Source organism: Venustampulla echinocandica, assembly GCF_003357145.1.
Source record: "Venustampulla echinocandica strain BP 5553 chromosome Unknown scaffold_1, whole genome shotgun sequence".
NCBI lineage: Eukaryota > Fungi > Ascomycota > Leotiomycetes > Helotiales > Pleuroascaceae > Venustampulla > Venustampulla echinocandica.
In genome coordinates, this window is record NW_022474206.1 from 3,558,546 (window position 1) to 3,582,866 (window position 24,321).

At 49.9% G+C, this 24,321-nt stretch overlaps 6 protein-coding genes across 6 annotated transcripts; 3 read left to right on the top strand and 3 right to left on the bottom strand.

Annotated features, from left to right (window-relative positions):
- Positions 1–216: 216 nt before the first annotated feature.
- BP5553_03708 (Radical SAM enzyme) lies at positions 217–2,055 on the top strand (the record flags this gene model as incomplete). The annotated part of the gene is made up of 3 exons (XM_032012331.1): positions 217–517; positions 566–1,942; positions 1,994–2,055. 3 exons carry the CDS (start codon positions 217–219, stop codon positions 2,053–2,055), a joined length of 1,740 nt encoding a protein of 579 aa, XP_031872024.1.
- A 3,136-nt stretch (positions 2,056–5,191) lies between these two features.
- Positions 5,192–6,331, top strand: BP5553_03709 (NAD(P)-binding Rossmann-fold containing protein; the record flags this gene model as incomplete). The annotated part of the gene is made up of 2 exons (XM_032012332.1): positions 5,192–5,232; positions 5,287–6,331. The coding sequence occupies 2 exons, from the start codon at positions 5,192–5,194 to the stop codon at positions 6,329–6,331; spliced, it is 1,086 nt and encodes a 361-aa protein (XP_031872025.1).
- A 384-nt stretch (positions 6,332–6,715) lies between these two features.
- Positions 6,716–8,487, bottom strand: BP5553_03710 (uncharacterized protein; the record flags this gene model as incomplete). Its single annotated transcript, XM_032012333.1, has 2 exons — positions 6,716–8,269; positions 8,329–8,487. 2 exons carry the CDS (start codon positions 8,485–8,487, stop codon positions 6,716–6,718), a joined length of 1,713 nt encoding a protein of 570 aa, XP_031872026.1.
- A 1,194-nt stretch (positions 8,488–9,681) lies between these two features.
- Positions 9,682–12,539, bottom strand: BP5553_03711 (Uncharacterized protein; the record flags this gene model as incomplete). The annotated part of the gene is made up of 4 exons (XM_032012334.1): positions 9,682–9,729; positions 9,780–10,183; positions 10,237–11,290; positions 11,448–12,539. The coding sequence occupies 4 exons, from the start codon at positions 12,537–12,539 to the stop codon at positions 9,682–9,684; spliced, it is 2,598 nt and encodes an 865-aa protein (XP_031872027.1).
- Positions 12,540–17,517: 4,978 nt separating this feature from the next.
- BP5553_03712 (SWR1-complex protein 5) lies at positions 17,518–18,656 on the top strand (the record flags this gene model as incomplete). The annotated part of the gene is made up of 2 exons (XM_032012335.1): positions 17,518–17,864; positions 17,921–18,656. 2 exons carry the CDS (start codon positions 17,518–17,520, stop codon positions 18,654–18,656), a joined length of 1,083 nt encoding a protein of 360 aa, XP_031872028.1.
- A 2,346-nt stretch (positions 18,657–21,002) lies between these two features.
- On the bottom strand, positions 21,003–22,452 carry BP5553_03713 (Macrophage erythroblast attacher protein-like protein; the record flags this gene model as incomplete). Its single annotated transcript, XM_032012336.1, has 4 exons — positions 21,003–21,437; positions 21,513–21,707; positions 21,740–22,324; positions 22,402–22,452. The coding sequence occupies 4 exons, from the start codon at positions 22,450–22,452 to the stop codon at positions 21,003–21,005; spliced, it is 1,266 nt and encodes a 421-aa protein (XP_031872029.1).
- Positions 22,453–24,321: the final 1,869 nt, after the last annotated feature.

Sequence of the window (24,321 nt, forward strand, 5' to 3'; positions counted from 1 at the left end):
ATTTGCCGACGCCCGTCAGGTGTCGTACCAGCTCCCAAAATTATTTTGCGAACCTACCCGAGCCACAGCAAGTGCCCCTCCATGCACAGTATCTCGAGCCTCGACGCAACTGTAACATCGCCAGCACAACTCCGCCATTTGTGGTCCGCAGAATTAAAGGGTCGAAAGTTGGCTTAGCTACGTCCGAACTTCTTAGTATTCTCCAGCAAGGTCAAGATGGCCACTGAGGTTATGACATTATCGGAGAGGCAGAGGAAGCCAAAAGATATAAACCTGCCTCCAGAGAACGAACGATTCATAAGAGCTTGCTCGGATATTGCAAGCTTCCTGGTTCAAGACCATGAGGCTCAGCAAGACCCGTCAAAGCCAAAGAAAGATGTCAATCTAAATGCCTTGCGCGCGAAGATGTCGAAGAAGCACCGGCTGAGCAATATTCCGCCACTCACTGCCATTATTGCCGCAATCCCTGAACATTACAAGAAGTACATTCTGCCAAAACTAATCGCAAAACCAATCAGTAAGACCGTATTAAGCTTGGTTTCTGGCAACCTCTAACATCCTGTAGGGAGTGCTTCCGGCATAGCTGTGGTAGCTGTTATGTGCAAACCCCATCGATGCCCGCATATTGCGTACACTGGCAATATTTGCGTCTATTGTCCTGGTGGTCCCGATTCTGATTTCGAATATTCCACGCAATCTTACACTGGCTACGAACCCACATCGATGCGAGCGATTCGGGCACGGTACGATCCATTTGAACAAGCCCGCGGGCGGGTAGACCAAATCAAGTCCTTAGGTCACAGTGTTGATAAAGTTGAATACATCATTATGGGAGGGACGTTCATGTCATTGTCCGAGAGCTACCGAGATGGCTTTATTTCACAATTGCATAACGCCCTCAGTGGATACCAGGGAAACAATGTCGACGAGGCTGTGCAGGCGGGCGAAATGAGCAACATTAAATGTGTTGGCATTACTATTGAGACGCGGCCGGATTACTGCTTACAGCCACATTTGTCTGCAATGTTACGATATGGATGTACGCGGTTGGAAGTTGGCGTCCAGTCTCTTTACGAAGACGTTGCACGAGACACAAACAGAGGGCATACCGTTGCGTCAGTCGCCGAGACTTTTTGCCTTTCAAAAGATGCGGGTTTCAAGGTGGTGAGCCATATGATGCCAGATTTGCCCAATGTGGGTATGGAGAGAGACTTGGATCAGTTCAGAGAATATTTCGAGAACCCAGCGTTCCGGACCGATGGCTTGAAAATATATCCAACTCTGGTCATCAGAGGTACCGGGCTGTATGAGTTGTGGCGGACAGGACGTTACAAGAACTACACTCCCAATGCTTTGATTGACATAGTCGCTCGGATTTTGGCGCTTGTACCTCCGTGGACTCGTATTTACCGTGTTCAAAGAGACATTCCGATGCCATTGGTGACGTCTGGGGTAGAGAACGGAAACCTACGAGAGTTAGCGTTAAGCAGGATGAAGGACTTCGGGACCACTTGTAGAGACGTCCGCACTCGAGAGGTTGGTATCAACGAAGTCAAGAATAAAATCCGGCCAGCACAGGTCGAACTCGTCAGACGAGATTACACGGCTAACGGCGGATGGGAAACTTTCCTCGCATACGAAGATCCCAAGCAAGATATCCTCATCGGTCTCCTTCGTCTACGCAAGTGTTCCAAAACGCATACCTTCAGACCCGAACTTACTGGTCAACCCACCAGCATTATCCGTGAATTGCATGTTTATGGATCAGCTGTCCCGGTACATGCTCGTGATCCTAGGAAATTCCAGCATCAAGGATACGGCACCCTTCTAATGGAAGAGGCTGAGCGGATTGCGAGAGATGAGCATGGAAGTACGAAAATTAGTGTTATCTCTGGAGTTGGAACCAGAGACTATTACAGAAGACTGGGATATTGGCTTGACGGTACGTTGAACATGATGCTTACGAGACATGCCTTGAGCTAACTTGATTTAGGGCCATATATGAGCAAGATGATCAGGCCTAGAGATGAAGATGATAGTGATGGTGACTTTTAATCGGCTATTAAAGCGACAAAATAATGACTTGCCGAGTGCTAAAGACACCTCGAGCTCTCATACATTGCGAGTCCCTCGATTCTCATCTCTCATAACCGCTCTCCAAGGCATACCTACAATATTCAGGAGTACGGGAGGCTCTTCGTAAAAACCTTTAGAGCTGCTGGCTGGGGTGTCTATCTTTGCTATGAATAGGTATAGACTGTGTTGATTGGATCCCAGAAAGCAGCAGCAAAACCACCTTTACGAGGCGGTGGTGTGGAGAATTCCTGGACCAGATGTGTGCTCGTCTTGGATACCCTCTCGCACAGCGGAATGACGGGAATGGACATCTTGTTCCGGACTATACCCGAGTAGTTTCAGAAGTCTATCTTCTTGACTTGGCAAACAAACTGCACCAGAAAGATGACACTCGAGTTCTATCTCCTGCAAATACTCATGCAGGCTGTTCTTGGATTCCTTCATCTCGAAGCTTTCAGCCTGCATCATGTGGCTTTGGCTGCCTGCACGAACTTCTACTACGGTGCCTCGAGAGACACCGATGAACACCTCCCAAGACACCAGCCTTCAAGGCAATACTATGGGTGTCATAAAAAATACTCATACCTTCTCAGCAGCAGGCACTGAAGGACAACCCCTCAAGAACATACGGTGCCATGGGCTATCGACCTTCCCTGGATGGACATCAAAGCCCCGAAATCGATTTTTCTTGTTCTACCGCAATGAAGCAGGTCATGGATTCTTCAGCTTCTCGCTGTGCGTTTCACATACAACGAAGCAGAAGATAATCTCCCACAACCTCCCAGCAAATCCACAGCGCTCTAGTCTCAGCACAAGTTCTGATGACTCTTGCTCCTCGCCGTCCCCTTTCTTCAAGTTTTAGGGGATTGGCCCTCTACCACAGCGGATCTGGAGAACTTACTCATGGATATGAGGATCGTGTGTAGGGGCTTATTAAAAGAGTCACCCCCTAAAGCCCTACTAGGCACCGGAGCGTGTCGACAATACATATATTATATATTGGATTAGAGTACAAGATCTTAGGCACGTGATCGTATAATCGTATCGAGCCCCTCGTAGTCTGTGCCTAAGTCCATTTCACGTTCTCCTTTAATAAAGAAGCAGATCGACCCTTGACGCAGTTGAACCCTGGCAGCGCTCTGGATAGATGGCAAATCAAAAAGGTCGGCAGTGGCCGTTCCGGGATGATATGGAAATATTCTTCAGAAGTCGTTCAAAAGGTCCCTTGGGGTAGGCCTCTCGGTCTAGTGGTAGACGACATCAATCTCGAAGTCACTATATATGAGATGATGGTAGGGCAGCATCCAAGAATTGTGAAGTACTTCGGGCCAGAGGGCTCTGGGTCCCTTCTTGAATACCATCAAAGAGGATGTCTCAGAAGCGTACTTCAATCTAATGAAAAAGTTCCTTCTGTTAAATGGGCGAGGCAAATCGTGGAGGGTGTCGAGTATATGCATCAGAAGAGCCTCCTCCACTGCGATCTCAACGCAAGAAACATCCTCATAACTAAAGAGTCAGACACGGTTCTTACGGGCTTCGGCAGCTGTTCAATTCATGGGCAACAAGACCTTGGTATTTGTTACGATGTATCTTGCTCTCGCAGGACAAGACGAGAGCAGTTACGTCCACATCGACGATCTATTCGCTCTAGGCTCTATCATCTGCGAACTATGTACTGGAAATGAACCATACGACGGCAAGCCCGAAGAAGAGGTGGCACAGCTATATAACAAGGGAGAGTTTCCGAATACATTTAGGCTAGAGATGGAGAATATCATCAATAAGTGCTAGCAAGCCAACTATAAGATGCGACCCAACTGTTGGATGATATCCGTGAGTACAGAACTTCCACATTCCTAGAACGTCAGATAGTCTAACATTGGCTTACAGATATCATCTATTCCCCTGCACCTGAAAATCCTATTCCCTCTACGCTGCCAATAGCACCTGCGGACTCTACTTCAACACCCCCCCCCCCCCCGGGAGAGCTCTCTCGATCCTCGTACTCTCCATTTTGTACGAGGGTGCAAGACTGATGGCGGAGCCTTAGCGGCTAGCTTTTAGGACGCTCGCAACGAAGTATTGGCTAGATACTTCCTTCGAGTGAGGGCAGCGATGATACGAAATACAACTTACAGAAGAACTTTGGAATTTGAAGTTTCCCACATGGAGCAGGTAGAAGCACTGGGTCATGTAATATATGTACAACTAGATAGAGACAAGATGGATATCGGTGCCTAGCCCTGGTGGTGTGGGCGATCGATCTCACTACCTGACTATTCCTGATGAGCAAGAGATACAATAATGGCTTTTACTACTAGGCTCAGACTATTTAGGAGCGACATTTGGATTTAATGACTTCTTATTAGTGGGCAATTAGTAATATCGCTTGTTCGTTGCCTTTGTGACATTATTAACTTGCAAATTAAGTTGCCATCCCGGCAGTAGCAGTGGAATCCCCACTAAGCAACCTCCCAGTTCCAAATAGGAACACAACCAAAGCTGTGAAAACACTTTGAATTCAGTGTATATATTAAAATATACTAGGCCTTCCCCAAATTTTAAGATTGGAATAATCGTGTAATTGTGGCGGTTAATACTGGCCATTCAAATTTATAAGTTTGCCCCTAAAGCACCCTATAAATCTAGCGAATGGTACGCTAAATGCCCTGCAAAGTAAAGTAGGGCCGAGGTGGTTGCTTTGCTCCACGTGATGTGGTATCTCAAGGAGTTACCCACGTCATCACAACAAAACAGTGCAAGATCTTTCGTTCAACAAAAGCAGAATCAAAAACTGCATCCCTTACACCCATTGATATAACGAGACAATTCGATTGAATCAGCACTGAGTCATGCAAGAGCCCAGCCACGGGGATAGCTCCCCTGAGTCAAGTTGAATCCAGGTTTTGTATGTTTTATAATCAAGATCATCGGAAGCCCCGCATACTTCGTATTGCCCCTCCATTCGCCGAATATCTTATTAGTAAGGCTGGGTCTAGAAAACACAGCTACATTTTTGCCTCCATATATCCCTCTTGTCTCGTCCCTTTCTGTTTTCCTTTCACTTCATCTCAATTAAACAAAACAGAGCATATAAACCTAGAATTCATCAGCAATGGCAGGCAAAACGTACAACGTCGGTGTGATCGGATATGGGTGTGTTATCCTCCCTCACTCATCCAATTGATCCCACCAGCTAACATGAAGCAGAATGTCCGCAAAGGTCTTCCACATTCCCCTCGTCCTCATCACACCACAGTTCACTCTCCATTCCATCGTACAGCGCACGCCGAAGCCAAACGACGATGCTTCCAAAGACCACCCAAGCACGAAGATTTACCACTCCGCGCCTGAGATGTTCGCCGACCCCTCCATCGACATAATTGTTATAACTACCACACCAGACACGCACTTTTCCTTCACAAAATCTGCCCTGGAGGCCGGAAAGCATGCCATCGTCGAGAAGCCTTTCGTTCCCACCAGCGGCGAGGCACAACAGCTGGTCGATATTTCCGCGAAGACGGGGAAGCTGATTTGCGTATACCAGAACCGTCGATGGGACACGGATTTCCTCACGGTGAAGAAATTACTCGATGAGGGCACGATTGGGCGCTGCGTGGAATTCGAGACCCACTTTGACCGCTACAAGGCCATTCGGCCCGAGACCTGGAAAGGGACGCTGGGCATGGATCAAGCTGGTGGAGTCATCTATGATCTTGGAACTCATTTAATCGATCAGGCGTATGTGTTGTTTGGCATGCCTGCCAGCGTGACCGGCGTGTTCGCAAACCAAAGGAATGATGGCCAGGCGGAACCCGACAGCTTTACAGTTATGTTGCAATATAGCAATGGGGGACCGCTGGTCACGGCCAAGGCGGGTGTTATGTGTGTTGAGACTGAGCAGCTGCGGTACTGGGTGCGGGGATCTAAGGGCAGCTTCAAGAAATTCCATCTTGATGTCCAGGAAGATCAGTTGAAGGCTGGATTAAAGCCGGGAGACCAAGGATTCGGAATCGAGTCTGATGACCGTGCTGGTTCATTGGTCGTTCTAGACGGGGAGACTAAGCCCAAGGGGAGCACACTTAAGAATGTAACTCCGCTTACATACGCTTCTCTATATGCGGGCTTCGCAAAGGCTATCGAAGGAGGTGGAGAAAGCGCCGTGCCAGTTAAGGCGAGCGAAGCCAGGGACGTTTTGAGGATCATCGAAGCGGCAAAGGAGAGTGCTAAGAGTGGGAGGTCTGTGGCTTTGTAGGCTACAATATTAATCTAATTAGATAGTAATATTATCCCCTATCAAACCATGCTCATCAACCCCTTCCAATTTTCCTTTGGTGCAGCTCTGTCAAGCTGGACTAGCTTCGGTGCCTCCACACATCCCCCTTATTCCAATCTCCCTCCCATTTAGTAAATTGTAGTACGCTGCTTACCGAAAGTGATGCAACATGTAGTCATATTCAAGGCAAATTGTATCTCAATAGGCAATGTGATTTATAACAGTGCATCAGCTCTTGAGCACTCTCATCAACACAACTAACATACCAATCCCCCAACCGCCCACTCAACCAACGACTTCAAAGCGCAACACGATAACTAAGAGAAGGACGACCATTCAAAAGGGTTTAACTCTAACCAGAAACTAGTCCTTCTTTGGTGACCTAGACCTTTTTCTTTTATGTGCACTCATGTCCACTTTCTTCTTCTCCGCATCCGCCTCCGCCTCCAACTTCGCCTTATCCTTCTTACTTAACGCCCAACTACCTTTCGCCAACGCCTCCTTAGGCAGCGGTCTTACATGAGGCTGGACAACCCACCAGGGCCTCTTACAGGCCCTGACTGTCTCGAGGGAACTTTCATCTTTCTCATCAGCCACTTCTGCGTTTTCCTTACCCTCCTCCGATGTTTCTACATTTTTCTTCTGTTCTTTCTGATCCTTCTCATTCTTTTCCACTTCTTCTTCCCAGCTTCGGCCCTGCGTCCGTTCGTATTCTCCTAAGCCGTCTTTGACAACAGCCTCAACCATCTGAAGCACGTTTTCATAGGCTGCAATATCTCCTGCTCGGCATCTCGCCAGGGCATCCCTTACGCCGTGGTGCCTACCCACCAACGCCCGTAGCAGGTGGAAGAGGTGCGGTTGCATAGCGAGGAAATTAGGGTTTTGAGTTTTCTCCCTCTTTTCATTCTTCTGTTTCTTCGCCGGCGGTCCCTGTTCATCCGCCTCGCCAACTTCTCTCGCCCTCTTCTGCTGGTGTTCTGCGCTGACTTCCGGTGGCGCTACATCCGGTTCAGGATCTGAAGGGAGGTAGAGCGGTTTCCTCGCCGGAGGTGGGACGTCCATAACATGCTTGTATATGATATCCATATACCTCCTAAACACAGCATCCATCCTCCATCCACCCTTCCCATCGACTCCCCTCCAATACTCTCTCCCTTCTTCCCCTACCGCTGGCGGAGTTGCAAATATAGCAGGATCATAAAGATTCCCTTCCGCACTCATTACGCCATCCACACCCGTCTGTTCCAAACAAGCATCAATATCCATCTTCCTCAGAATATTCCCATTAGCAAAAATAACAACCTCTCGGGGTATCTGTTCCCTCAACCATTTAATAACCTTCCAATCCGCCAGTCCCGTCTTATGACCCTTCATATCTCTCGTTCTACCATGTATAGTAACTATACTAGCCCCAGCACGCACTACGGTCTGCACATACTCCAACGTCTTTTCTCTCGTCTCAAGGATGCGGAGTTTCGCCGTGATAGGCACATCCAATTCCTTATGCAGCTTATTAATCAGGTTGAAAACAAGCTGTTGATCTTCCTGCAAGAACGCCCCATATTTCCCCTTCCTCGCTATACCTTGTGGACATCCTAGATTTAAATCCACCGCATCACAGAAGGGAGTAACGAATTTCGCCGCACTTAGAAACTCCTCTGGATCGTTCGCGCAGAATTGTACGATGAGCGGCCGGTCGAATTTAGGATTTCCGTCGAGGTAGAGATCTTCGGGGCTTTGGGAGGCGGTAGAGGGGGGAGAAGGATGGGAGGCTAGAGGCTCGCGCAGTGGCTGGAAATGGTTGTGTCTGAATTTAGGCGTTCCGCTGAAGAGTCGCGCGTGTAGCATGGGAGTATATGCTAGGAGATCTTGTGGCGAAGAAGCGGGCATGAACGAGCGTGTGAGCATACGCCAGGCCTGCGGTTACTGAGGTCAGCCATGAACTAAACATTCATCTGGGGTAGAGGGGACAATACAAATTCAGATTGGTCGACCATGGGCGCAAGTATAAACTTCGGGCTCCCGATACTCTCATAAAATGCGCGCCCATGTAGTTTCTTTGCAGAAGTAGGACATGGCGCCTCATTGGTGCCGTTCGAGGCGGGTTCTGGGAATGAGGGCGTAGTCGGAGTCATTATGCCTGCGTTGGAGGTGGCCCGTCTCGTTGTATGGGTAGGGGAAATCGCGCGCCGGGTGCCAGCCCACAGCCTATGGCAACTCCTAGGCAGAGCCAGTTTAATTGAGATAGCTGAAGAGCTGGGCGGGATCGTTGGCACTTTGTGAGCCAGAAGCGTGTTGTTGGCAACTTTCTAACAAAATTATAAATTTATTTTAGCGTCGCCTTCCCGAGAAGGCTGCGTGCCAAGGCGAGGCTACTACTTGGGTGGTTTTCAGGGTCCGGGAAGGCTAGGGACTAGTTTCCATCCACCTTATTACAACATCCACCAAGACATGTTTGTTAATAGCGTCTCCGTGGACACAATCTCTTGTGTAAAACTCGTGCTTTAAATGAAACGAACTTATCTGCATTGTTTAGAGCCTTACGTGACCTATTAATATCCAGTATGCTTGACCGGTCTTCAATTCTGCTAAGTCCATTATGGAGATTTAAGTGTACTGTGGCATATGTAGCCTTGAACGGTCTACGGGACTGTGTAGTGAGTACGCGGCACTCTTTAATAACCGAAGGGCAATCTCGAGGAGGGATTACCAATTCTCAAATGAAGAGTATCATTGATTATGAAAAGTGTGCCTATCTCCTAACCATCCCTCAAACGATGAGACTTGACCAACGCTGAAATACGATCCGAATTAACAGGAATGCCTATGGACTAATCCTGACGAAAAGAGACGAACGCATGAGATCTCACTAAATGCATGCATCAACCCCGATGAGCGGAAAAGTGAAATCAAAGATGTGACAGCTTTTTGAAGAGAGGAGCCCGTATTGCCGATATGAGCCCAAGGAAATCAGATCGCCAAGCCCAATACACACACAGCATGTTACGCTGCATTCTCGCAATTCTGTGAGCTTCGCAGCGTAGATCTCCTCTTGCAACTTCTTCAAGTCCCATGAATATTTCCACCCACTGCATTCTTCCCCAAGTATGCTCGTAAAAGAGACGGCCGACGCCAGTCTAATGAAAAATATAACGTTGTTCGACCAAATCGCTCATATGTGAAATGACTCCAGTACACCATATAATGCGGCCCTAATGAACGCCTTTGAAATTTGTGTTTGTGCAGAGCAACTGTTTAATATGCCTGTGTTATGCGGACAGGTTGTGTGGTATTCGTCAGCCGTGTGACCGGCCATAATCGTTGTGTCATTAGAAGAAATGCGTGTAGATTTTGGAGTTTTCGTGTACCTCCATTTCCTATAATACTTGTTAGCAATGGGTATTCCATTGAGACTATATAAACCAACCATTTTGAAAGTGTTGAGTTCCTCTTTGATCTGTTGTGCAAGCATGGGTGTTAAACGATTGCAGGTGGCAATCTCGCCCCGTCTATCATACTCGCCACTGGGCCACGTATCGTGGAATTGGATTCTAGGGCTAAAGGTTGCATTGCGTTTGACAGTTCCCTGAGGAGAATTTGGCAAACTCGATGACTCGCCACGGAATCGCAGAGCAGACATAAAGTAGTCTTCTCCACCTAGCGTTACCGAACCAGTTCGTCGATGGCCTTGTTGTTCATCATTAGGAGTGGAAGGCGCTGAGGAGCTCGGTGAGTCATTGACGTGTGGGATTGGTGGCAATTGGAAGTTTGGAGTCTTCTGATCATGGGGCTTAATGACAGGAGAAGAGTTGCCTGAGTCTGTGCCGGTACCTGTTAGAATTAGCATTTCCGTATTAAAAAAAAATATAGGGTGTACAACTCACGTTTCAAGATGCCTTTCTTAACGGCAGCAAGGACCTCCGCCCGTTCCTTCTCGCCGCCGACAATGCTTCTTCTGGAAGCCGAATTCTCTGTAGAGGAGCTGCCCAAGCGTTCAGGCATGAGACCACCGGCATTGGCTGCATCGAGAGAATTTCTTTCGAGCCTAGGATAGCCGGTTCCTCCCCCAACTTGGTCAAGAGGACTCGCGTTCACATTGACCTTCTCCCGCTCAGCCTCCACAGTTACCATTGACACCTGAGCTTGGCTACCTTGTTGCAAAGAATCGGCAGCAGGAACACCGATTATGGATTTGGGGCGGAAGAGTCCGACGAGTGATCGAGTGGATTTCTTCATTCCCTTGCCCATCTTCCGAATCATAATGGACGCAGATGACGCGGTTGACGAAATAGAAAGGTTATCAGTCGATCCACTAAAGAAATTGCCCTGCCCAGAATAGATCCCGGAGCCGATACCAGCAGCCTCCTGTTGTTCAGCAATTCTAGCCTGCTCAGCCTCCTGCTCATCTTGATATTGGTCCTTTCGAAATTTTGACCGCTCAGCTGCCGACGCGGACGCAACATTGTTGGCAGCACTGTTCTCTGCAGCCCCTCGCCTCAACTCGGCAGCGCTGCCGAATGAGAAGGCTCTCCGCAACCGCGATGTTTTACTCTTTTTTCCGTCCTTCTCATTTAAAGCTGCCAATTTCTGGGCGGCGGGACTGCCAGCATTTGCGCCATTAGCGACCTGCGCATACGTTGGTTTAGATGGCTGCTGGAGGGCCGCGTTTACCGCCGATGCGAAAGAATCCCTGGAGGCAGGGGCCGACGACTCGGAATTCATTGTCACCGGCTTCGACAAAGGAGAGGGATTGGCAATTCGTTTCGCCGCATCGGAAGACGAACCACGAGGAGGAATATTTACTAGTTTTGGAACATCGTGCTTGAGTGAATTCTGGTCGGTGGCGGCCAATACAGGCGTTGCAGCCGCAGCAGCCTCCGATGGCGATGGGGCGGGGTTTCCAGCTGCAATGGATCCGCCAGGGTCTCGCTTGGTCGCCTGGAATTGGCATATTAGCGAGATGAACACAAAATGCTGGTTTAATTGGACGGTGGGTAAATTGGGTGCGATGTGGGTTTGAACGTTGTAAATGACGATGACAACGAAATAGAATGGAAACGGGAATATGGGGTTCAATATGTAGAATATCACTTACTGAGCTGGGGCGTGAGTGTCGACCGCTCCGTGCAGAGTTCACGCTGTCACTGCTACCATTTCGCCCGTGGGACGAGACTGGTCGAGCCCCGGCAAACGGTGAACTGCGTAGCGGATGCTGCTGGTGGTCAATCCGGCCGTTGGCACTGCTACTCTGCCTTGATGCTTGGGGCAGCAATCCTGGGGGAATAGAGTGGGTAAAGTCGCCAGCATCAATGGTGTGAATGCTTCGCCGGCGATATCGCTTGGCCTGGTCCACGACGGCTGGTCGATTCAATTGTAGATCATCAGCTGCGGTACCCAGTGTTGGTAAGGATCCGGCTTTCTGGCTGGAGAACTCTGGCATGTTAAAGCTAGATTGCGTGCTAGTCGCCGCGGGCTTTTGAACCCCAGTGTTGTAGAACTGCATAACATTTGGCAGGGCCGAAGACGAAGCCATACTAGACTGTGGGCCAGCTTGTTGGCCAGGAGCAGTCTCCACACGACGGTTGTTTGGTCGGCGATACCGATCCGGAGCGGCTTTGCCAGATGATTGAGGAGGGGCGAGATTCACGGCCGAGCCTGATATGACGGTGGAGTGAGGCCGAGTAGTACCCGAGACAATACGTGCCGTTTTGACGATAGCTGAATCATCTTTAGAACCAGACTTTTGACTTAGTGAGGATAGGTCGGATGAACTGCAAGAGGACGTGGTTGATATGGAAGCCGCCGCGGGATAGCGTGACCGGGAGGGATTAGAGCTTGACTCAGGCTGTTGTATAGTTGGCACGATTGGGGCTGAGGACGCTCTCTGCTCGGAGCGGAACTGTGGCATCAACTGTGGCCGCTGGTTCGGCATGGCAAGACTGGGTGTGCTGGTGAATGCATATGGAGCAATCGGAGCAACCGCTGAATGGCCCCGATAGTTGGGCATTCCTGTCCCGTTGTTCATCCCGTGGAAACTATTCCGTTGCATCTGCGAGGGATTTGTCGGATACTGGTGGGATTGACTCTGAGCGGACGTTTGAAGGATACCAGAGGCAGATGAAGGGCGAGTCTGGAGCATGGTAACGGTGCTCGACTGCTGTGGGTATGATTGTACGAGGGCAGCCATGCTGCGGCTCGGTGAATTCGCTAGGCGTGGGAAAACGGGTAGCGGTTTACTTGGGAATATGAAGTTATCATTCGAAGGGGATCGTTTGGGACCGGAGCAATAGAGCAAGGAAACAGATGTAATGGAATCTGCAATGACGGGAAGGTTAGCGTGTGGTCTTGGGGCGTTGGGTTTTCTGATAACGGGCGACGCCCAAAAAAGCCATCCCAAACGCGTTGCACGACAGGAAGCTCACCTTCAATTAAACGATTCCACAGAAGGAGCAATTATTATGAAGAAGGCAGAATTGAATGCCAACGCGAGCTAACGGTTGACACAAGGACGGAATCGAAGGAGGACGCCGGCGGCCAGGAGGAAGGGAGGGAGCGAGCAGATATTCTTGCTTCGCGTCAGACACAACGCACTGTTACCGTGGGTGCCGGAGCCGCAGAGTCTCCCACGAAGCCCAAGGAACAATGGATCGATGGATACAGAACAGACGATGGCATCCAGCGTGGCGAATTATTGCGTGTTGGAGCCAAGTCTTGGTCTGGGAGAAGGGTTCTGGGGGGGAGGGGGGTAAGGGGTCTGAAATTCTGAATCCAGGAGAAGCGAGTGTCGAGGAGGAATGCAGCGAGGAATGCTCGGGGGTCTGGCGAGGAGGGGGGGTGGCTGAAGAAACGAAGGACAAAAACACGGGAAGCAAAAGGTAAATAGGAAATTGGAGTGAGGGTGAGGGTGAAGATGAAGGCGTAGGTGAAGACGGAAGGGGGGGGAGATGAGGAGAGGGAATTGAGGTTGTCGGGGGTCGGGTGTCCTCAACGGCGGTGGTGGTGAGAACAGGCTGGAATATTAATTGGAGATGAGGATGTGAGAGTCGAGCGTAGTGAGGAGAGTTTCGGTAGGTGGTAGCGTGGGTTCGGGGTGTCTAGGAGGGACAAGCCTAGAGAGCGTGCACCGTGCTAGAACAGAGCACTAGACGGGAGTCTCTGGTCTGAGTACTTCGTACTTCGTACTGTAGGTAAAGGTAATAAGGTAGGTCAGGTACTTCGTAAGTATGTAGCTATACGACCTACGGAAGATGTGCTCCAATAGCACCGTACCAAGCAAGCAAGTAGTGCTGGTGGTACCGCCTACCGCCCACAGCCCAGAGCCTACCGCCGCCTACAACCTCCAACGGTACAGCCTACAGGAGCTCCCAGCGTCGCGAAGGCGTCGTCGCACAGGTGCAGCGTCGCATCATTCGGAGGCTGCAAGGGCGGCTCTTCAGGGAGTCCAGTCGCTCCAGCGCAACCTGTTGGGTGTGAGACCCGGGCGCAGGCTAGCCACTGCGATTAGTTAGGGGCTTGCAGTAGGGCCATCCACCGGTACGGGGCATCTCCACCCCCTACGGAGTATGAACGCATCGCTGCCAGGTACTGTACCGCACCGTAACTCGGGAGCCTGTGGCCACTGGACGGAGTGCCTGCGTACCTGGAAGTACTGGACAGCACAGAGGAGACAGCCCAGGCTTCAGGCTTCAGGCTTCAGAGCCCCGAGCATCCTCATCCTCATCCCCATCCCCAGCCTCGTGGACCAGCACCACCACACCCACCACACACCACCGCACACCACCAGAGCAGAAGCAGATGTGCAACAACGCTGTCGCACTCCTCCCGTGCTACTGTACTGTACCTCCTCCCACATTATCCCCAGTATTCGTTATGATTTCCGGCTTCTTCCTCCCAGACCATGCCATGCCATGACGCCGGTCCTTGACATTTGACAGCGCCCCCGTGCAAATCTACCAAGCTCCAAGGCCTAGTCCCCGGTAAGCCTTTGCCTATTCTGCTTCCTAGCTTAATTTAGAATTAGGGGGCTTCGTTACCTTCGGAGTGCAGGCACGGGGGAAAAAAGGGTACAAATTACTCTACTTCGGACGGGCTTCGACCACGAAACAAATATCCGGCTCGCTGGTCAGCAAGAAGAGAAATGTTACCGTAGCATAGCAGAGCAGTTCAGACTGCCAGACGCAAACAAAGTGCGGTGAATGCGAAAGGGGGGGAGGGGGGCAAAAATATGCTGCTGGCGGATCATCAGTGATCACCGCAGGCCGAGGCCTAGTGTGGCGAACTCCCCCTTTTTCTGGTCCTTGCCCGTTATTATTATGATTACCGTCGGAGTACGGTAATGTACCATACGAGACACATTCGACCTCTGAAACAATGGGGGCATAAAGCCGCGTGTAAATACCAAATCAGCGGCAAGCACACGACTAAGGTAATACGATAAGCACTATGCTATGCATCGGACTCCCTCGTCGCTACTGTCCCGGCTGTCCATGCTGCACAACTCCATGATTCGACAAGTCTCTTGGTGGAGCGTGGCGGTTGAGACGGGGGAGGAGACTCTTCGTGTGCACAGCAGCTGCAACATCGGAATCCAGCAGCAGTGCTCCGCTGAGGGCTCATGCGAAGTATCATGACCATCATATTCAGTCCTCGTCGTCCGGCGTCGGTGGTCGGCGTCGGCATCTACTCCCCAGCTTCCTGGCTGCTGTACCACGGTCATACAGATGCCACTTTTCGTGAGGTCTCGCCAACGGCGGCTGATGGAGAGGAGGACAGACCTCGTTCTTCCTAGGTGCTGCGAAGGACGTACACGAACCTGGATATGTCTTAGACTACGAAGTGCCTCTGTCTGTCATGCATGGCGCTATGCCACAGTGTGGCCGTCTCCCACGGACTTCATTTACAAGGGCAATCTGCTTCGATTCTCTGCCCCACTGCTGGACTATGTGTACGACGCAAAGCTAGATGTTGGTCCCGGCACGAAGTACTGGCAGCTACCTACCTTCTTCGGAGTAGCTACCGGCTACCTGGTGAGGAGACGACATCTCTACGAGCTTACTATCCAACAACTCCATATTAATGACGATAGAGTGTGGAGAGGTGTTGGATAGCCTCGGTGGAGATAGCTCAAAGACATCTTGGAGTTGCACTCCTACTGGGATGACCACGCCAACCCCCGGCTGAACGGCGTTCCACCTCCCCTCGTATTTAAAGACCACCTACTTGGTACTGTGCTTCGGACAAAACAAGTCGTTACTCGACACATCGAAGGAGGGATCATCCTTCGAAGTTCAAGAATCACCTAAAGTGATGGAGCCGCAAGAACAAAACGCTCTTCCTTGGATATATGGTAGATTCCGAGATGTCGTCCTACGGAGTACGCACATTGACCAGTCGTGTCATCTGAAGGTCACAAGCATTTAACATGAATGATGAAATGTCGAAAATCAACATCCTGCAACTGATTGGCCCTGCCAATCCTTAGGGCTGAGGACTCCGGATCATCATCATCTCCTCCTCGCAGATCGATATCCTCGCGAACCCCCGTACCGATTTTCGATATGTTACCCATCTCCCCCAGCAGGAGGAGACCATCCCTTGGGACTGAACCCAGGGAACGTTGGGTTGAACTGCACTCAAGTCCTGCACTACTGTAATCCGTATTTGTCATTTTCGAGGGTCAACCTCTGCATACTTAGTACACACACCTGCTCCTGCGTCTGTACGTACAAGATGCAGAGGCACCCTTTCCAAGTATATCCTCTCTACGAGGTGAAATACACAACCAATCGTGTTCCGTTCACATGATGGCTCTGCATCTTGCAACTCCCATCCCCCCACTCTCTCTCTGCTAACACATTTGACTAGTGCACCGCAGGCGATAGGTTACGTGGTGTAGCCGGGGGGTCGGCGACTCCAAGTACTCCATGTGCGTATCAGACGATGCCCAGGCTATAACACTTCCTAGTCCCAACAACTCGAACTATATACGGTGATGTCTGTGCTGAAATGGGGGACCGTTGGTGAGTTAAACTTCAGCCGGTAAGGTTTGGCTTCACCTGGCGCCGAAGCCAACTAGGTACTGCAACTGACCAGTCCCTTATTTTTTTTGGCTCCGAATGACGAATTTGGCTTGGCGATATTTATTCTGGTCTTTTCGCCAATCATGGCGTGCTGCCTCGCTTTCACCCATATTGATATTAATATTTGATATTGGTATTGGCCTCGTCCTGCGGTCGACAACTCCAGTCCTACTTCTACATCTCCAACTCCACAGCTTTCGTATACAGAACCGCCAGGCACCTTTGAAGTATATAGTATGCTCCACCCGCATTAGCAGCGGCTTGTATTTGGATCCGCCGCTTATTAGTCAACCCAACCACGATACTTGTGATAGTCCGAGGGCGCTCTCAGCACGGGTGTCGTTCCCTTCTCGACGTGCACCTCCGGCACCAAGTTACATTAGTGACTTGCTGCGCCATCCTCTGCACCATCTTGCAGACTTGCAGCCTTCAGAGCGTGGACTCACAACTCATGAACACCAGTCGCAGCAGCATTCGAGAGGGAGGTAAGCGCGCCAACCCAGTTTAACTTGCAAAAAGATATCATTTTATCCCGATAAATCTGAAATATCGGTGAAGCCTCCGCACGTAACACAGCATGATGCTATATCTGCAGCTCCTAGACCGCCTTGACGACATACTGGAGTACAAAGTAACTATCGAGATATTTGGCCTACCACGACATAATTTACACCGACCGTAGGAGGCAGTGAACGGTTATCGTGCGTTTCGATAATAAATCGGCTGAATAAATCAAGATACCTCACAACGCCGGCATAATAGCCATCCAACAGCACCTTAAACCGCCATCTAAGGGCGTGCGTTTCGTAGAGACGTACAGAGTATCAGATCAATAATTCAATGCACGTCGAGATGTAGCAAAACGCTTTAAAACAGTAAGGCTGAATGAATTTCAAATAAAAATCGTCTCCACTATCCCTGACGAGGCTGGTGCACAGCCTGTCGGAGCCATAGTGGCGTATTCCGAGGCCTGCAGACCCCGTCGCGTGAATGGTCAGCCTCGTGTGCGTCGCGTAAAGCAATCAACCGCCAGAACCCTGCTTCTCTGAAGTAGGTGTTCAACATACAAATACAACACCAGAAAATATGCCGCCAGAACTCATTCCCGATGATGAAGAATACGCTTCTTCGGAAGACTCTGATTTCGCGCCCGATGCGGCCCCGGTTCGAGATGATGAGGAGGTATCTTCCGACTCCGAGCTAGAAGCCGAGTCTGTGAAGACTACGAAGCCAGCCAAGCGAAAACGAGGAACTGATGCTGAGGAGGCTGAAGATGCCGGGTTCGAGAACTCTGGTGATGAGGCGATTATAGAGAAGGGGAAGAAGAGACGGAAGAAGAAGGGGAAGAAGGGGAAGAAGGGCAATGATGAGGCGGTTGAGGATGAGGGTGGCGAGGGGGGTTTGGTCAAGACGAGAAGCATGAGGGCTGCAGAGTAAATATGGCACCTGCTATTGAATGACAGACACATGCTGACTTTTATATCAACAGGAAAACAGAGAAGAAAATTACTTTAGTAGACACGAGCAAAGCTACAATCGATGTCGACGCCCTCTGGGCCAACATGATATCGGGCAAACCCATCACACCCACACCCATCCCGTCCACCGAACCGCCTGCCAAACCCTCTCAAAGCCCCGACCCAAAACGCAGCACCCTCCCCGTAACAGAAGAAGGCAAGAAATCCTCCCGCTCGCCAAGCATATTCAGCGAAGGTCCCGATTCCATGGTTCTCATCAAGCGAACGTACAAGTTCGCTGGAAAAGTACACACGGAACAGAAACTCGTTCCACGGAATTCCGCAGAGGCAAAGCTATATCTAGCATCACAGCCAGATCCAGCATCCCAAACACAACCCACGGTCGCAGACCTCTCCAAACCCTCAGATCCTTTCACGAAGCCCAAACGACCGCCTAAAAAAGCTCGACGCTCGATTTTTGAACCCATCTCAGATGCTGTACAGCAAAGAAAGGATCTACACTTCGGTGGAAGGCCGGCAGTTGGCGTTGTAGGGGCCGTAGGAGGAGCTGGCAAAGAACGGAAACTCAATACCGTGGAGAAGAGCGCGATGGATTGGGCGGGCTTTGTGGATAAGGAGGGAATTAAGGATGAGTTGGATGCGGCGGGTAAGGCAAAGGGTGCTTATAGGGCGAGACAGGAGTTCTTGGCGAGGGTGGAGGCTAAGAAGGAGGAGGAGGGTAGGAGGGCTAGGGGGGTGGTGATGTGATGTGATGATTTGATGATACCATGTGTAGTAATATAAGATTTGCATTGCTTAAGTTGGGGTGATGTATTAAGTGCGGATGTGATCGTCAAATTGGTAGGTCTCTGTCTACCTCCCATTTATGTTAGTGACCCGACGACAGTTCGAAATTTATTCCAAGGTGGCGGGTAGCCTACACAAGCTTATCACAAGGATCTCACAAATTTGTCTTTCAATAGCTGCTTTTACACCGTTCAACATTAAACATTATTTTCTTCGTACAAACATCATCTAGTCTGCAGTAGTGCTGTCTTATCTCGACATTTGGGGCGGGGGCACCCCTCGGCAAAGGGGGACTATGAACAACCCATTTGCTAGACACGTTGTAGAGCGAGGGAATGATATACGCGAACCACTTTTGATCAGTTGTGTATCTGATTTATTCCCTAAAGCTCCTGTTGCATTCTATACACTTGAGCAATCACGCGGTATTCCTCCTGAGCACGAGAGACTCCAGGTAATTCAGGATTAGCCTCTGTATTTTCAATCCCTTGATCTCTTCCAAAAATCAAATCAAGTGAATATCTCTCTCCACTGTGTGAACCTTCAAACCTATTTAGCGAAACAACCCTCTCGGCCCACCCCAAAAAAATAATTTAAAAAAATAATAAAACAGATATAAAAAAGAATTGCCAGAAATAAAAAACTGCAAAAATCCAGGAAGCGCCTTTCGGCGCCCGCCACTGGCTAAAACCAGACGAACTGAGTTTTATGCTTTTGCTGGCTGAGCCTTTTTCGAGATCTCTCTAAGAATAAAGACAATAACTCTCTCCAACCTCGCACACACAATTTGATCATCGACCACTTCGCCAAGTGGCCGGCCCTTGTGTCGAGTAATAGCCTTTTGCTTATTTGGCCTTATAAAGTATAGTGTTGGGTGCTGGCAATTTCGGGCGGTGAAAGGGGTAGCCGAGAGAGGGCGGTGGTGGCTATTGCTGCAATACTGTGATATCACTATCGCTACTTACCCTTCTAAGGGTTCCCCCCTTATATCTATAGGCATACTGGGCTCTAAAAGCATATGTTGTGAAAGTTGGGACTTCTATCTATTGTATGGGGCGCCATACTGCTTTAACTTAAGTACTATATATAACCAGTGTCTAGAAGCCAGGGAAAACATGCCCGGTCTTATATGTGAACGGCCACATGCAGGTGATGTGAGGACCACCATTTCGTCAAAGCAATTACCCTCTCGAGCTCTTAACCAACGCCAGAGAATAGGATGTGTTTATTTGTGAGCTTCCCACCGTTATAAAGCATTTGAAGGCTGAGATAGTGAAATCGTTCTTCGGGACTACTCTCCTACACCTCTACGCCCTTCTGCTACTTCGGCTGCAAACGTAAGGGCAGGTCACGGCTCTAGAGGAAATTCTTAAGGAGGTGCCTGCCAAGGACCTGGCAAATCCGCATCATATTATAGCAACTTAACTTCGGTCTGCAAACAAACTACTTGAGTTTCGCTATCTGGAGAGAGCCTAGCATATGAGTATGTGGGTTGGTCAAAGTCATGCAGCTCTGCAAGCTCTTGATATAATTCTCTATGCCTGGCCAGAAAATACATGTTATCAGGTCAACTATGTTTGACAAAGTCAAATATACTTGTAAAATCAACAGCCATTCCATAAAATTGCAATAGAACCCACCCCAGATCCCTATTTAGATCCGCGACAACCTTAACAATTTCAATACAAATACCTCGTATCCAGAGCTAGCAACAACACTTGCACGAGAGCTTCAATTTTGGTAAAGGTACTCATTAGTTATTGCAAGCATCATCACCTACCTATCTAGTGAAGACGAGCTCCCTTTGAGACCTGGTAACTCACACTTAGGTGGTGACTCATGCGACGTGCTGCCTTCCAAATCTCTGAATGGCCTCCAACTCTCCCTCAACTAGTTGGGCCCGCGTGAGATTTCCATGCTGATGGTGCTCTTGGGCTGCGTCCCAGCTGGTGGTAAGATTTTCATCCAGTGTTAGACTACTTGGTGTCTGGAGCTCCAAAGGGAAGTGGATTCGATCGAGTGCTTTTAGGAGGGGGGGTGATATCTGCATAGATCTAGTTCGCGACTCAGCACCTCAAGCAAAACCTTCAGCAGTAGCTTGAATGGCTTTTGTATTTTGATATTACCTGAAAGTAACTGAACATAGTCCTATCAAGCTGTAGGAAGGTAGGAATAGGTGGCGCACAGTTTTTGATCTTTAGGGAATGTGGGATGAATGGCTAAAGGAAGGAAGGGGAGAGAGATATATGTGACGCCAAGACCCATGGTTTTCATAAATCGTGTATTAGCATCATTTTCGCTATTCCATCATGATATGTACACCTTCTTCACATCATCCACCGAAAACACATCCCCATTCCTTAAATCCTTCAGCAGGCCAGGCCCAAGCCCCGCCTTCCGACTATACTCCTCTAACCGCCGGGCACCATACACGCAGCCATTCGGCAGGAGCACTAGGTCACTCTCCACGTGACTTTTAGTGTGGTGCGCATATGGAACGTTGCGCGCCAGATCGTTGAGCTCTGTCGAACAGATGGGGCATACGCTTGTGGTGATGGATGAGGAGGAAGTGGGGGAGATAGCGGATATGTGGGAGGAGTGGCAGGAGGGGGTCTTGAGGGCTGAAAGACCGGCAGATAGGGCGATGTGGAGGAGGGGGACAGAGGGGAGGGAGAGCAGGCTGTTATGGGTCTGCATGAAGAGGTTGGCGAGCATGGTCCAGCGTTGGGGGTTGTAGAGTTCCTATTTTTCGATTGTTTAGCATTTGTAGTATGGAAGGTCACGGGTTGAGACTGAGATAGCGGGAGGAAGACGAACGCTATAGGCTTCTGCTCGTGTGCTTGGGGGGAAGGCGAGGAGTCCACAGGCTTGCTGAACTTCTTTTGGGTAGCTATCTTTAAAGGGAATGAGATGCTTCTTTGCGTGATTGATCGATTCGAGGAGTTTGGTTTGATCTTGGGTTCGGACGAGCTCGATGTATTGCTGAAAGCGGAGCATGAATTCGAAATTACTCTGAAATACGGACGCATTAGCAGATGTCCTACCCGTGATCTTTGGTCAAAGATCGAATAGAGATCTAGGGGACTTGCCTCCATCCGCCTCAACTCTTTCTTATTCTCACTGCACCAAGCAAGCGCTTCCGTTACTCTCCCCTTCTGCAAACTGTCTCGGATCCTGCTCATCTGCACAAAGGTCTCCACATCCACCAAATCCTCAATCCCTTTCTCCTTCGCAAGGGCGTGCGCACTCTCCTTATACCCATTCCTCAACAAATAATCAATCAGTAATCGACCCAGCCGTGTCCGACTCCACTCCTCATACTTCACATCGTCTAGACTTTGCATTCCGTATAGCTCTCCCAGGTGTCGTACTCGACTCTGCGACTGTTTCTGTAAACGGGCTTCCTCCTCCGAACAAGCGTTAAGCTTCCGTTTCAAGCCCCGCATGCGTGCTAACATCGAGTCGACATTCTTGAGGACTTCCTCGGGCGAAGAGTGAGCGGTGAGGGAGGCGTTGGCAGTGTCGCGGAGCGCGCTTTTCACCGCCGTGCTCTCTTTCTCGACATTGAAGTGTGCAACTTTGAAGTTCTTCCGTAAGAGCTCGAAGGGGAGGCGGAGGAGGGGTTGGTCCTGGGGATTGGTTAGCTAGCTAATTTCGGGGAGGGAACGGACTGATGGGGACAGTGAGTCTTGTTGGGGCAAATTACAAGGAGTAGATGGGTGTCTGGATTGAGTTTCGAGGTTACGTGATCTGCCATTTTCGACGGTAGATAGTGGTAGTGGCGGTGTTGGGAGCTTCCTCTTGGATGTTCGCTGATCAGAGAGGTCGAGTTGAGGTGTTTCGCGAGCTTCGCGAATGTGTTATATGATGTAGTTGGATCTGTGACAGAGAGTGGAAGTGACCGTGTCTAGACGACTCCCCTTTATCAACTTGCAAATTTTATATGGGACAGACTGTACAGTATCTGAACAAATTAAGTCATAATTAATTAGTTGCTGTTATTACAAAGTACCTGATCTCGAGACTCGAGAGGTTATAACGGTAAAGTCAAAGTACGGCAGACTACATAGGCCAAAAGCGCAGTTTTGGCTTCAGCGACGTTGAGAGCGGGGGGTTGAGAAAGATGGCACAAGCCCAACTCCCGCTACTTTTGTTAAAATGGTGCTTCTGAAACGGGCAGCATGCCTTAGACAGATACCCTATCTTGGGAAAGAGCAAATGCTGGTGTCCTGTAGGATTGAGTCGGCTTTGCAAACGATTGCCTCTTGTCTCAGTAGCAGAAGCGATGAAGGTGCTACTTCGCAGGTACCTAAGGCTATGTGATCTTATGGATGCCAAACCTGGTACGACTGAGCCTAGCATGTGGTATTGTCTCTTTAAAAGCAATACTACTACGAGTAGAACTTATTATTATTAGCCCATTCAAACAACCCCTCTTGCGTGCTTTCTACTTCTTCCGACTGTCCTACTCATACTACTGTAGGTACTTACAGTACCTAGGTACCTTATCGTTATCGCGATTACGGTACAAGTGCAACCACCACCCTCGTACGGCTTACGTACTCCGCATCTCTGCAGTGGCACGTGCCGTCTCACCTCACCGCCAAGCGGCGCACCTTTTCCGCAGAATGGCCGATGATCGAGATGGCTTCCCGATGCGGCCTAGCGCCTTGGTCGTTTCTTCGAGCACAAAAACCACATGACACCCTCTTCCCCCTTCACGTGTTCTCCTCTTCCCCCCCCAAGATATCAAGCAAAGGCAGCGGCTCCAACTCTCGAAGATCGTGTCCCCTCCCAGTCCATAACCAGGTCTTATCGGTGGTTCCTCGTCGTTGCGATCTTCCAAATTCAACTCACCTGCTCTCGGTTCTCCCCCATCCTGGTATGTTCTCGCCCTTTGCCTTTCCAATTCGCGCGCAACGTCTTGAGCCCGTGATCAACTCGTGATCCCCAAGTCAGCAGACTTCCGCGATCATCGCATCGCCCATACAAGAACCCCCGACCGCTAACAGGTGAATAGCTGTGTTGGATCTGTCTGAGGATTAATCCTGAGATTGCGACACGCAATATCCGTCCAACGAATCAACCTATTGCGCGCGGCGGTGGCCATATATTGTCGTTGTGCCGGTCGCGTCGCCTCGCCTCGGAAGCCCATCACACATCATCACACCCAAGCGGCCTCGAGTCTAATCAGGAGATAGCGATTAAAAAGGTATGCCTTATGCCTGATTCCCGTTGCTCTTTCTGCTCTCTCCTTTCCCCAAGCGCGCCACACAGTTACCATCACGCGTGTCAACTTTAATTCCTCGCTTTGGCTTTGGCATTTTCCCCAGCCACTTTCCGCGGGGTCTTCGCCTGGCAACTTGTCGAGTCGTCGCCCTTGGGTGTCTTATCGGCATGTTCGCGTTTAAAGCTGTTTGCCTTTTGTTTTCCTCCCCAATGCTACATTAAAACACACATTCGTGAAACCATGGATGGCAAATTGCAGTGGGCCATCCCCACGCGATTTCCCAGACAGGTCACGATCCCTTGTTAGGTGATTCAGTGCTCGACTCCACGGCGTTTTGTCGTTGGTGGAGCGCTGGTGCGCTTCGCTTCTTGTTACTGGCCTGCAAGCACAGGAACT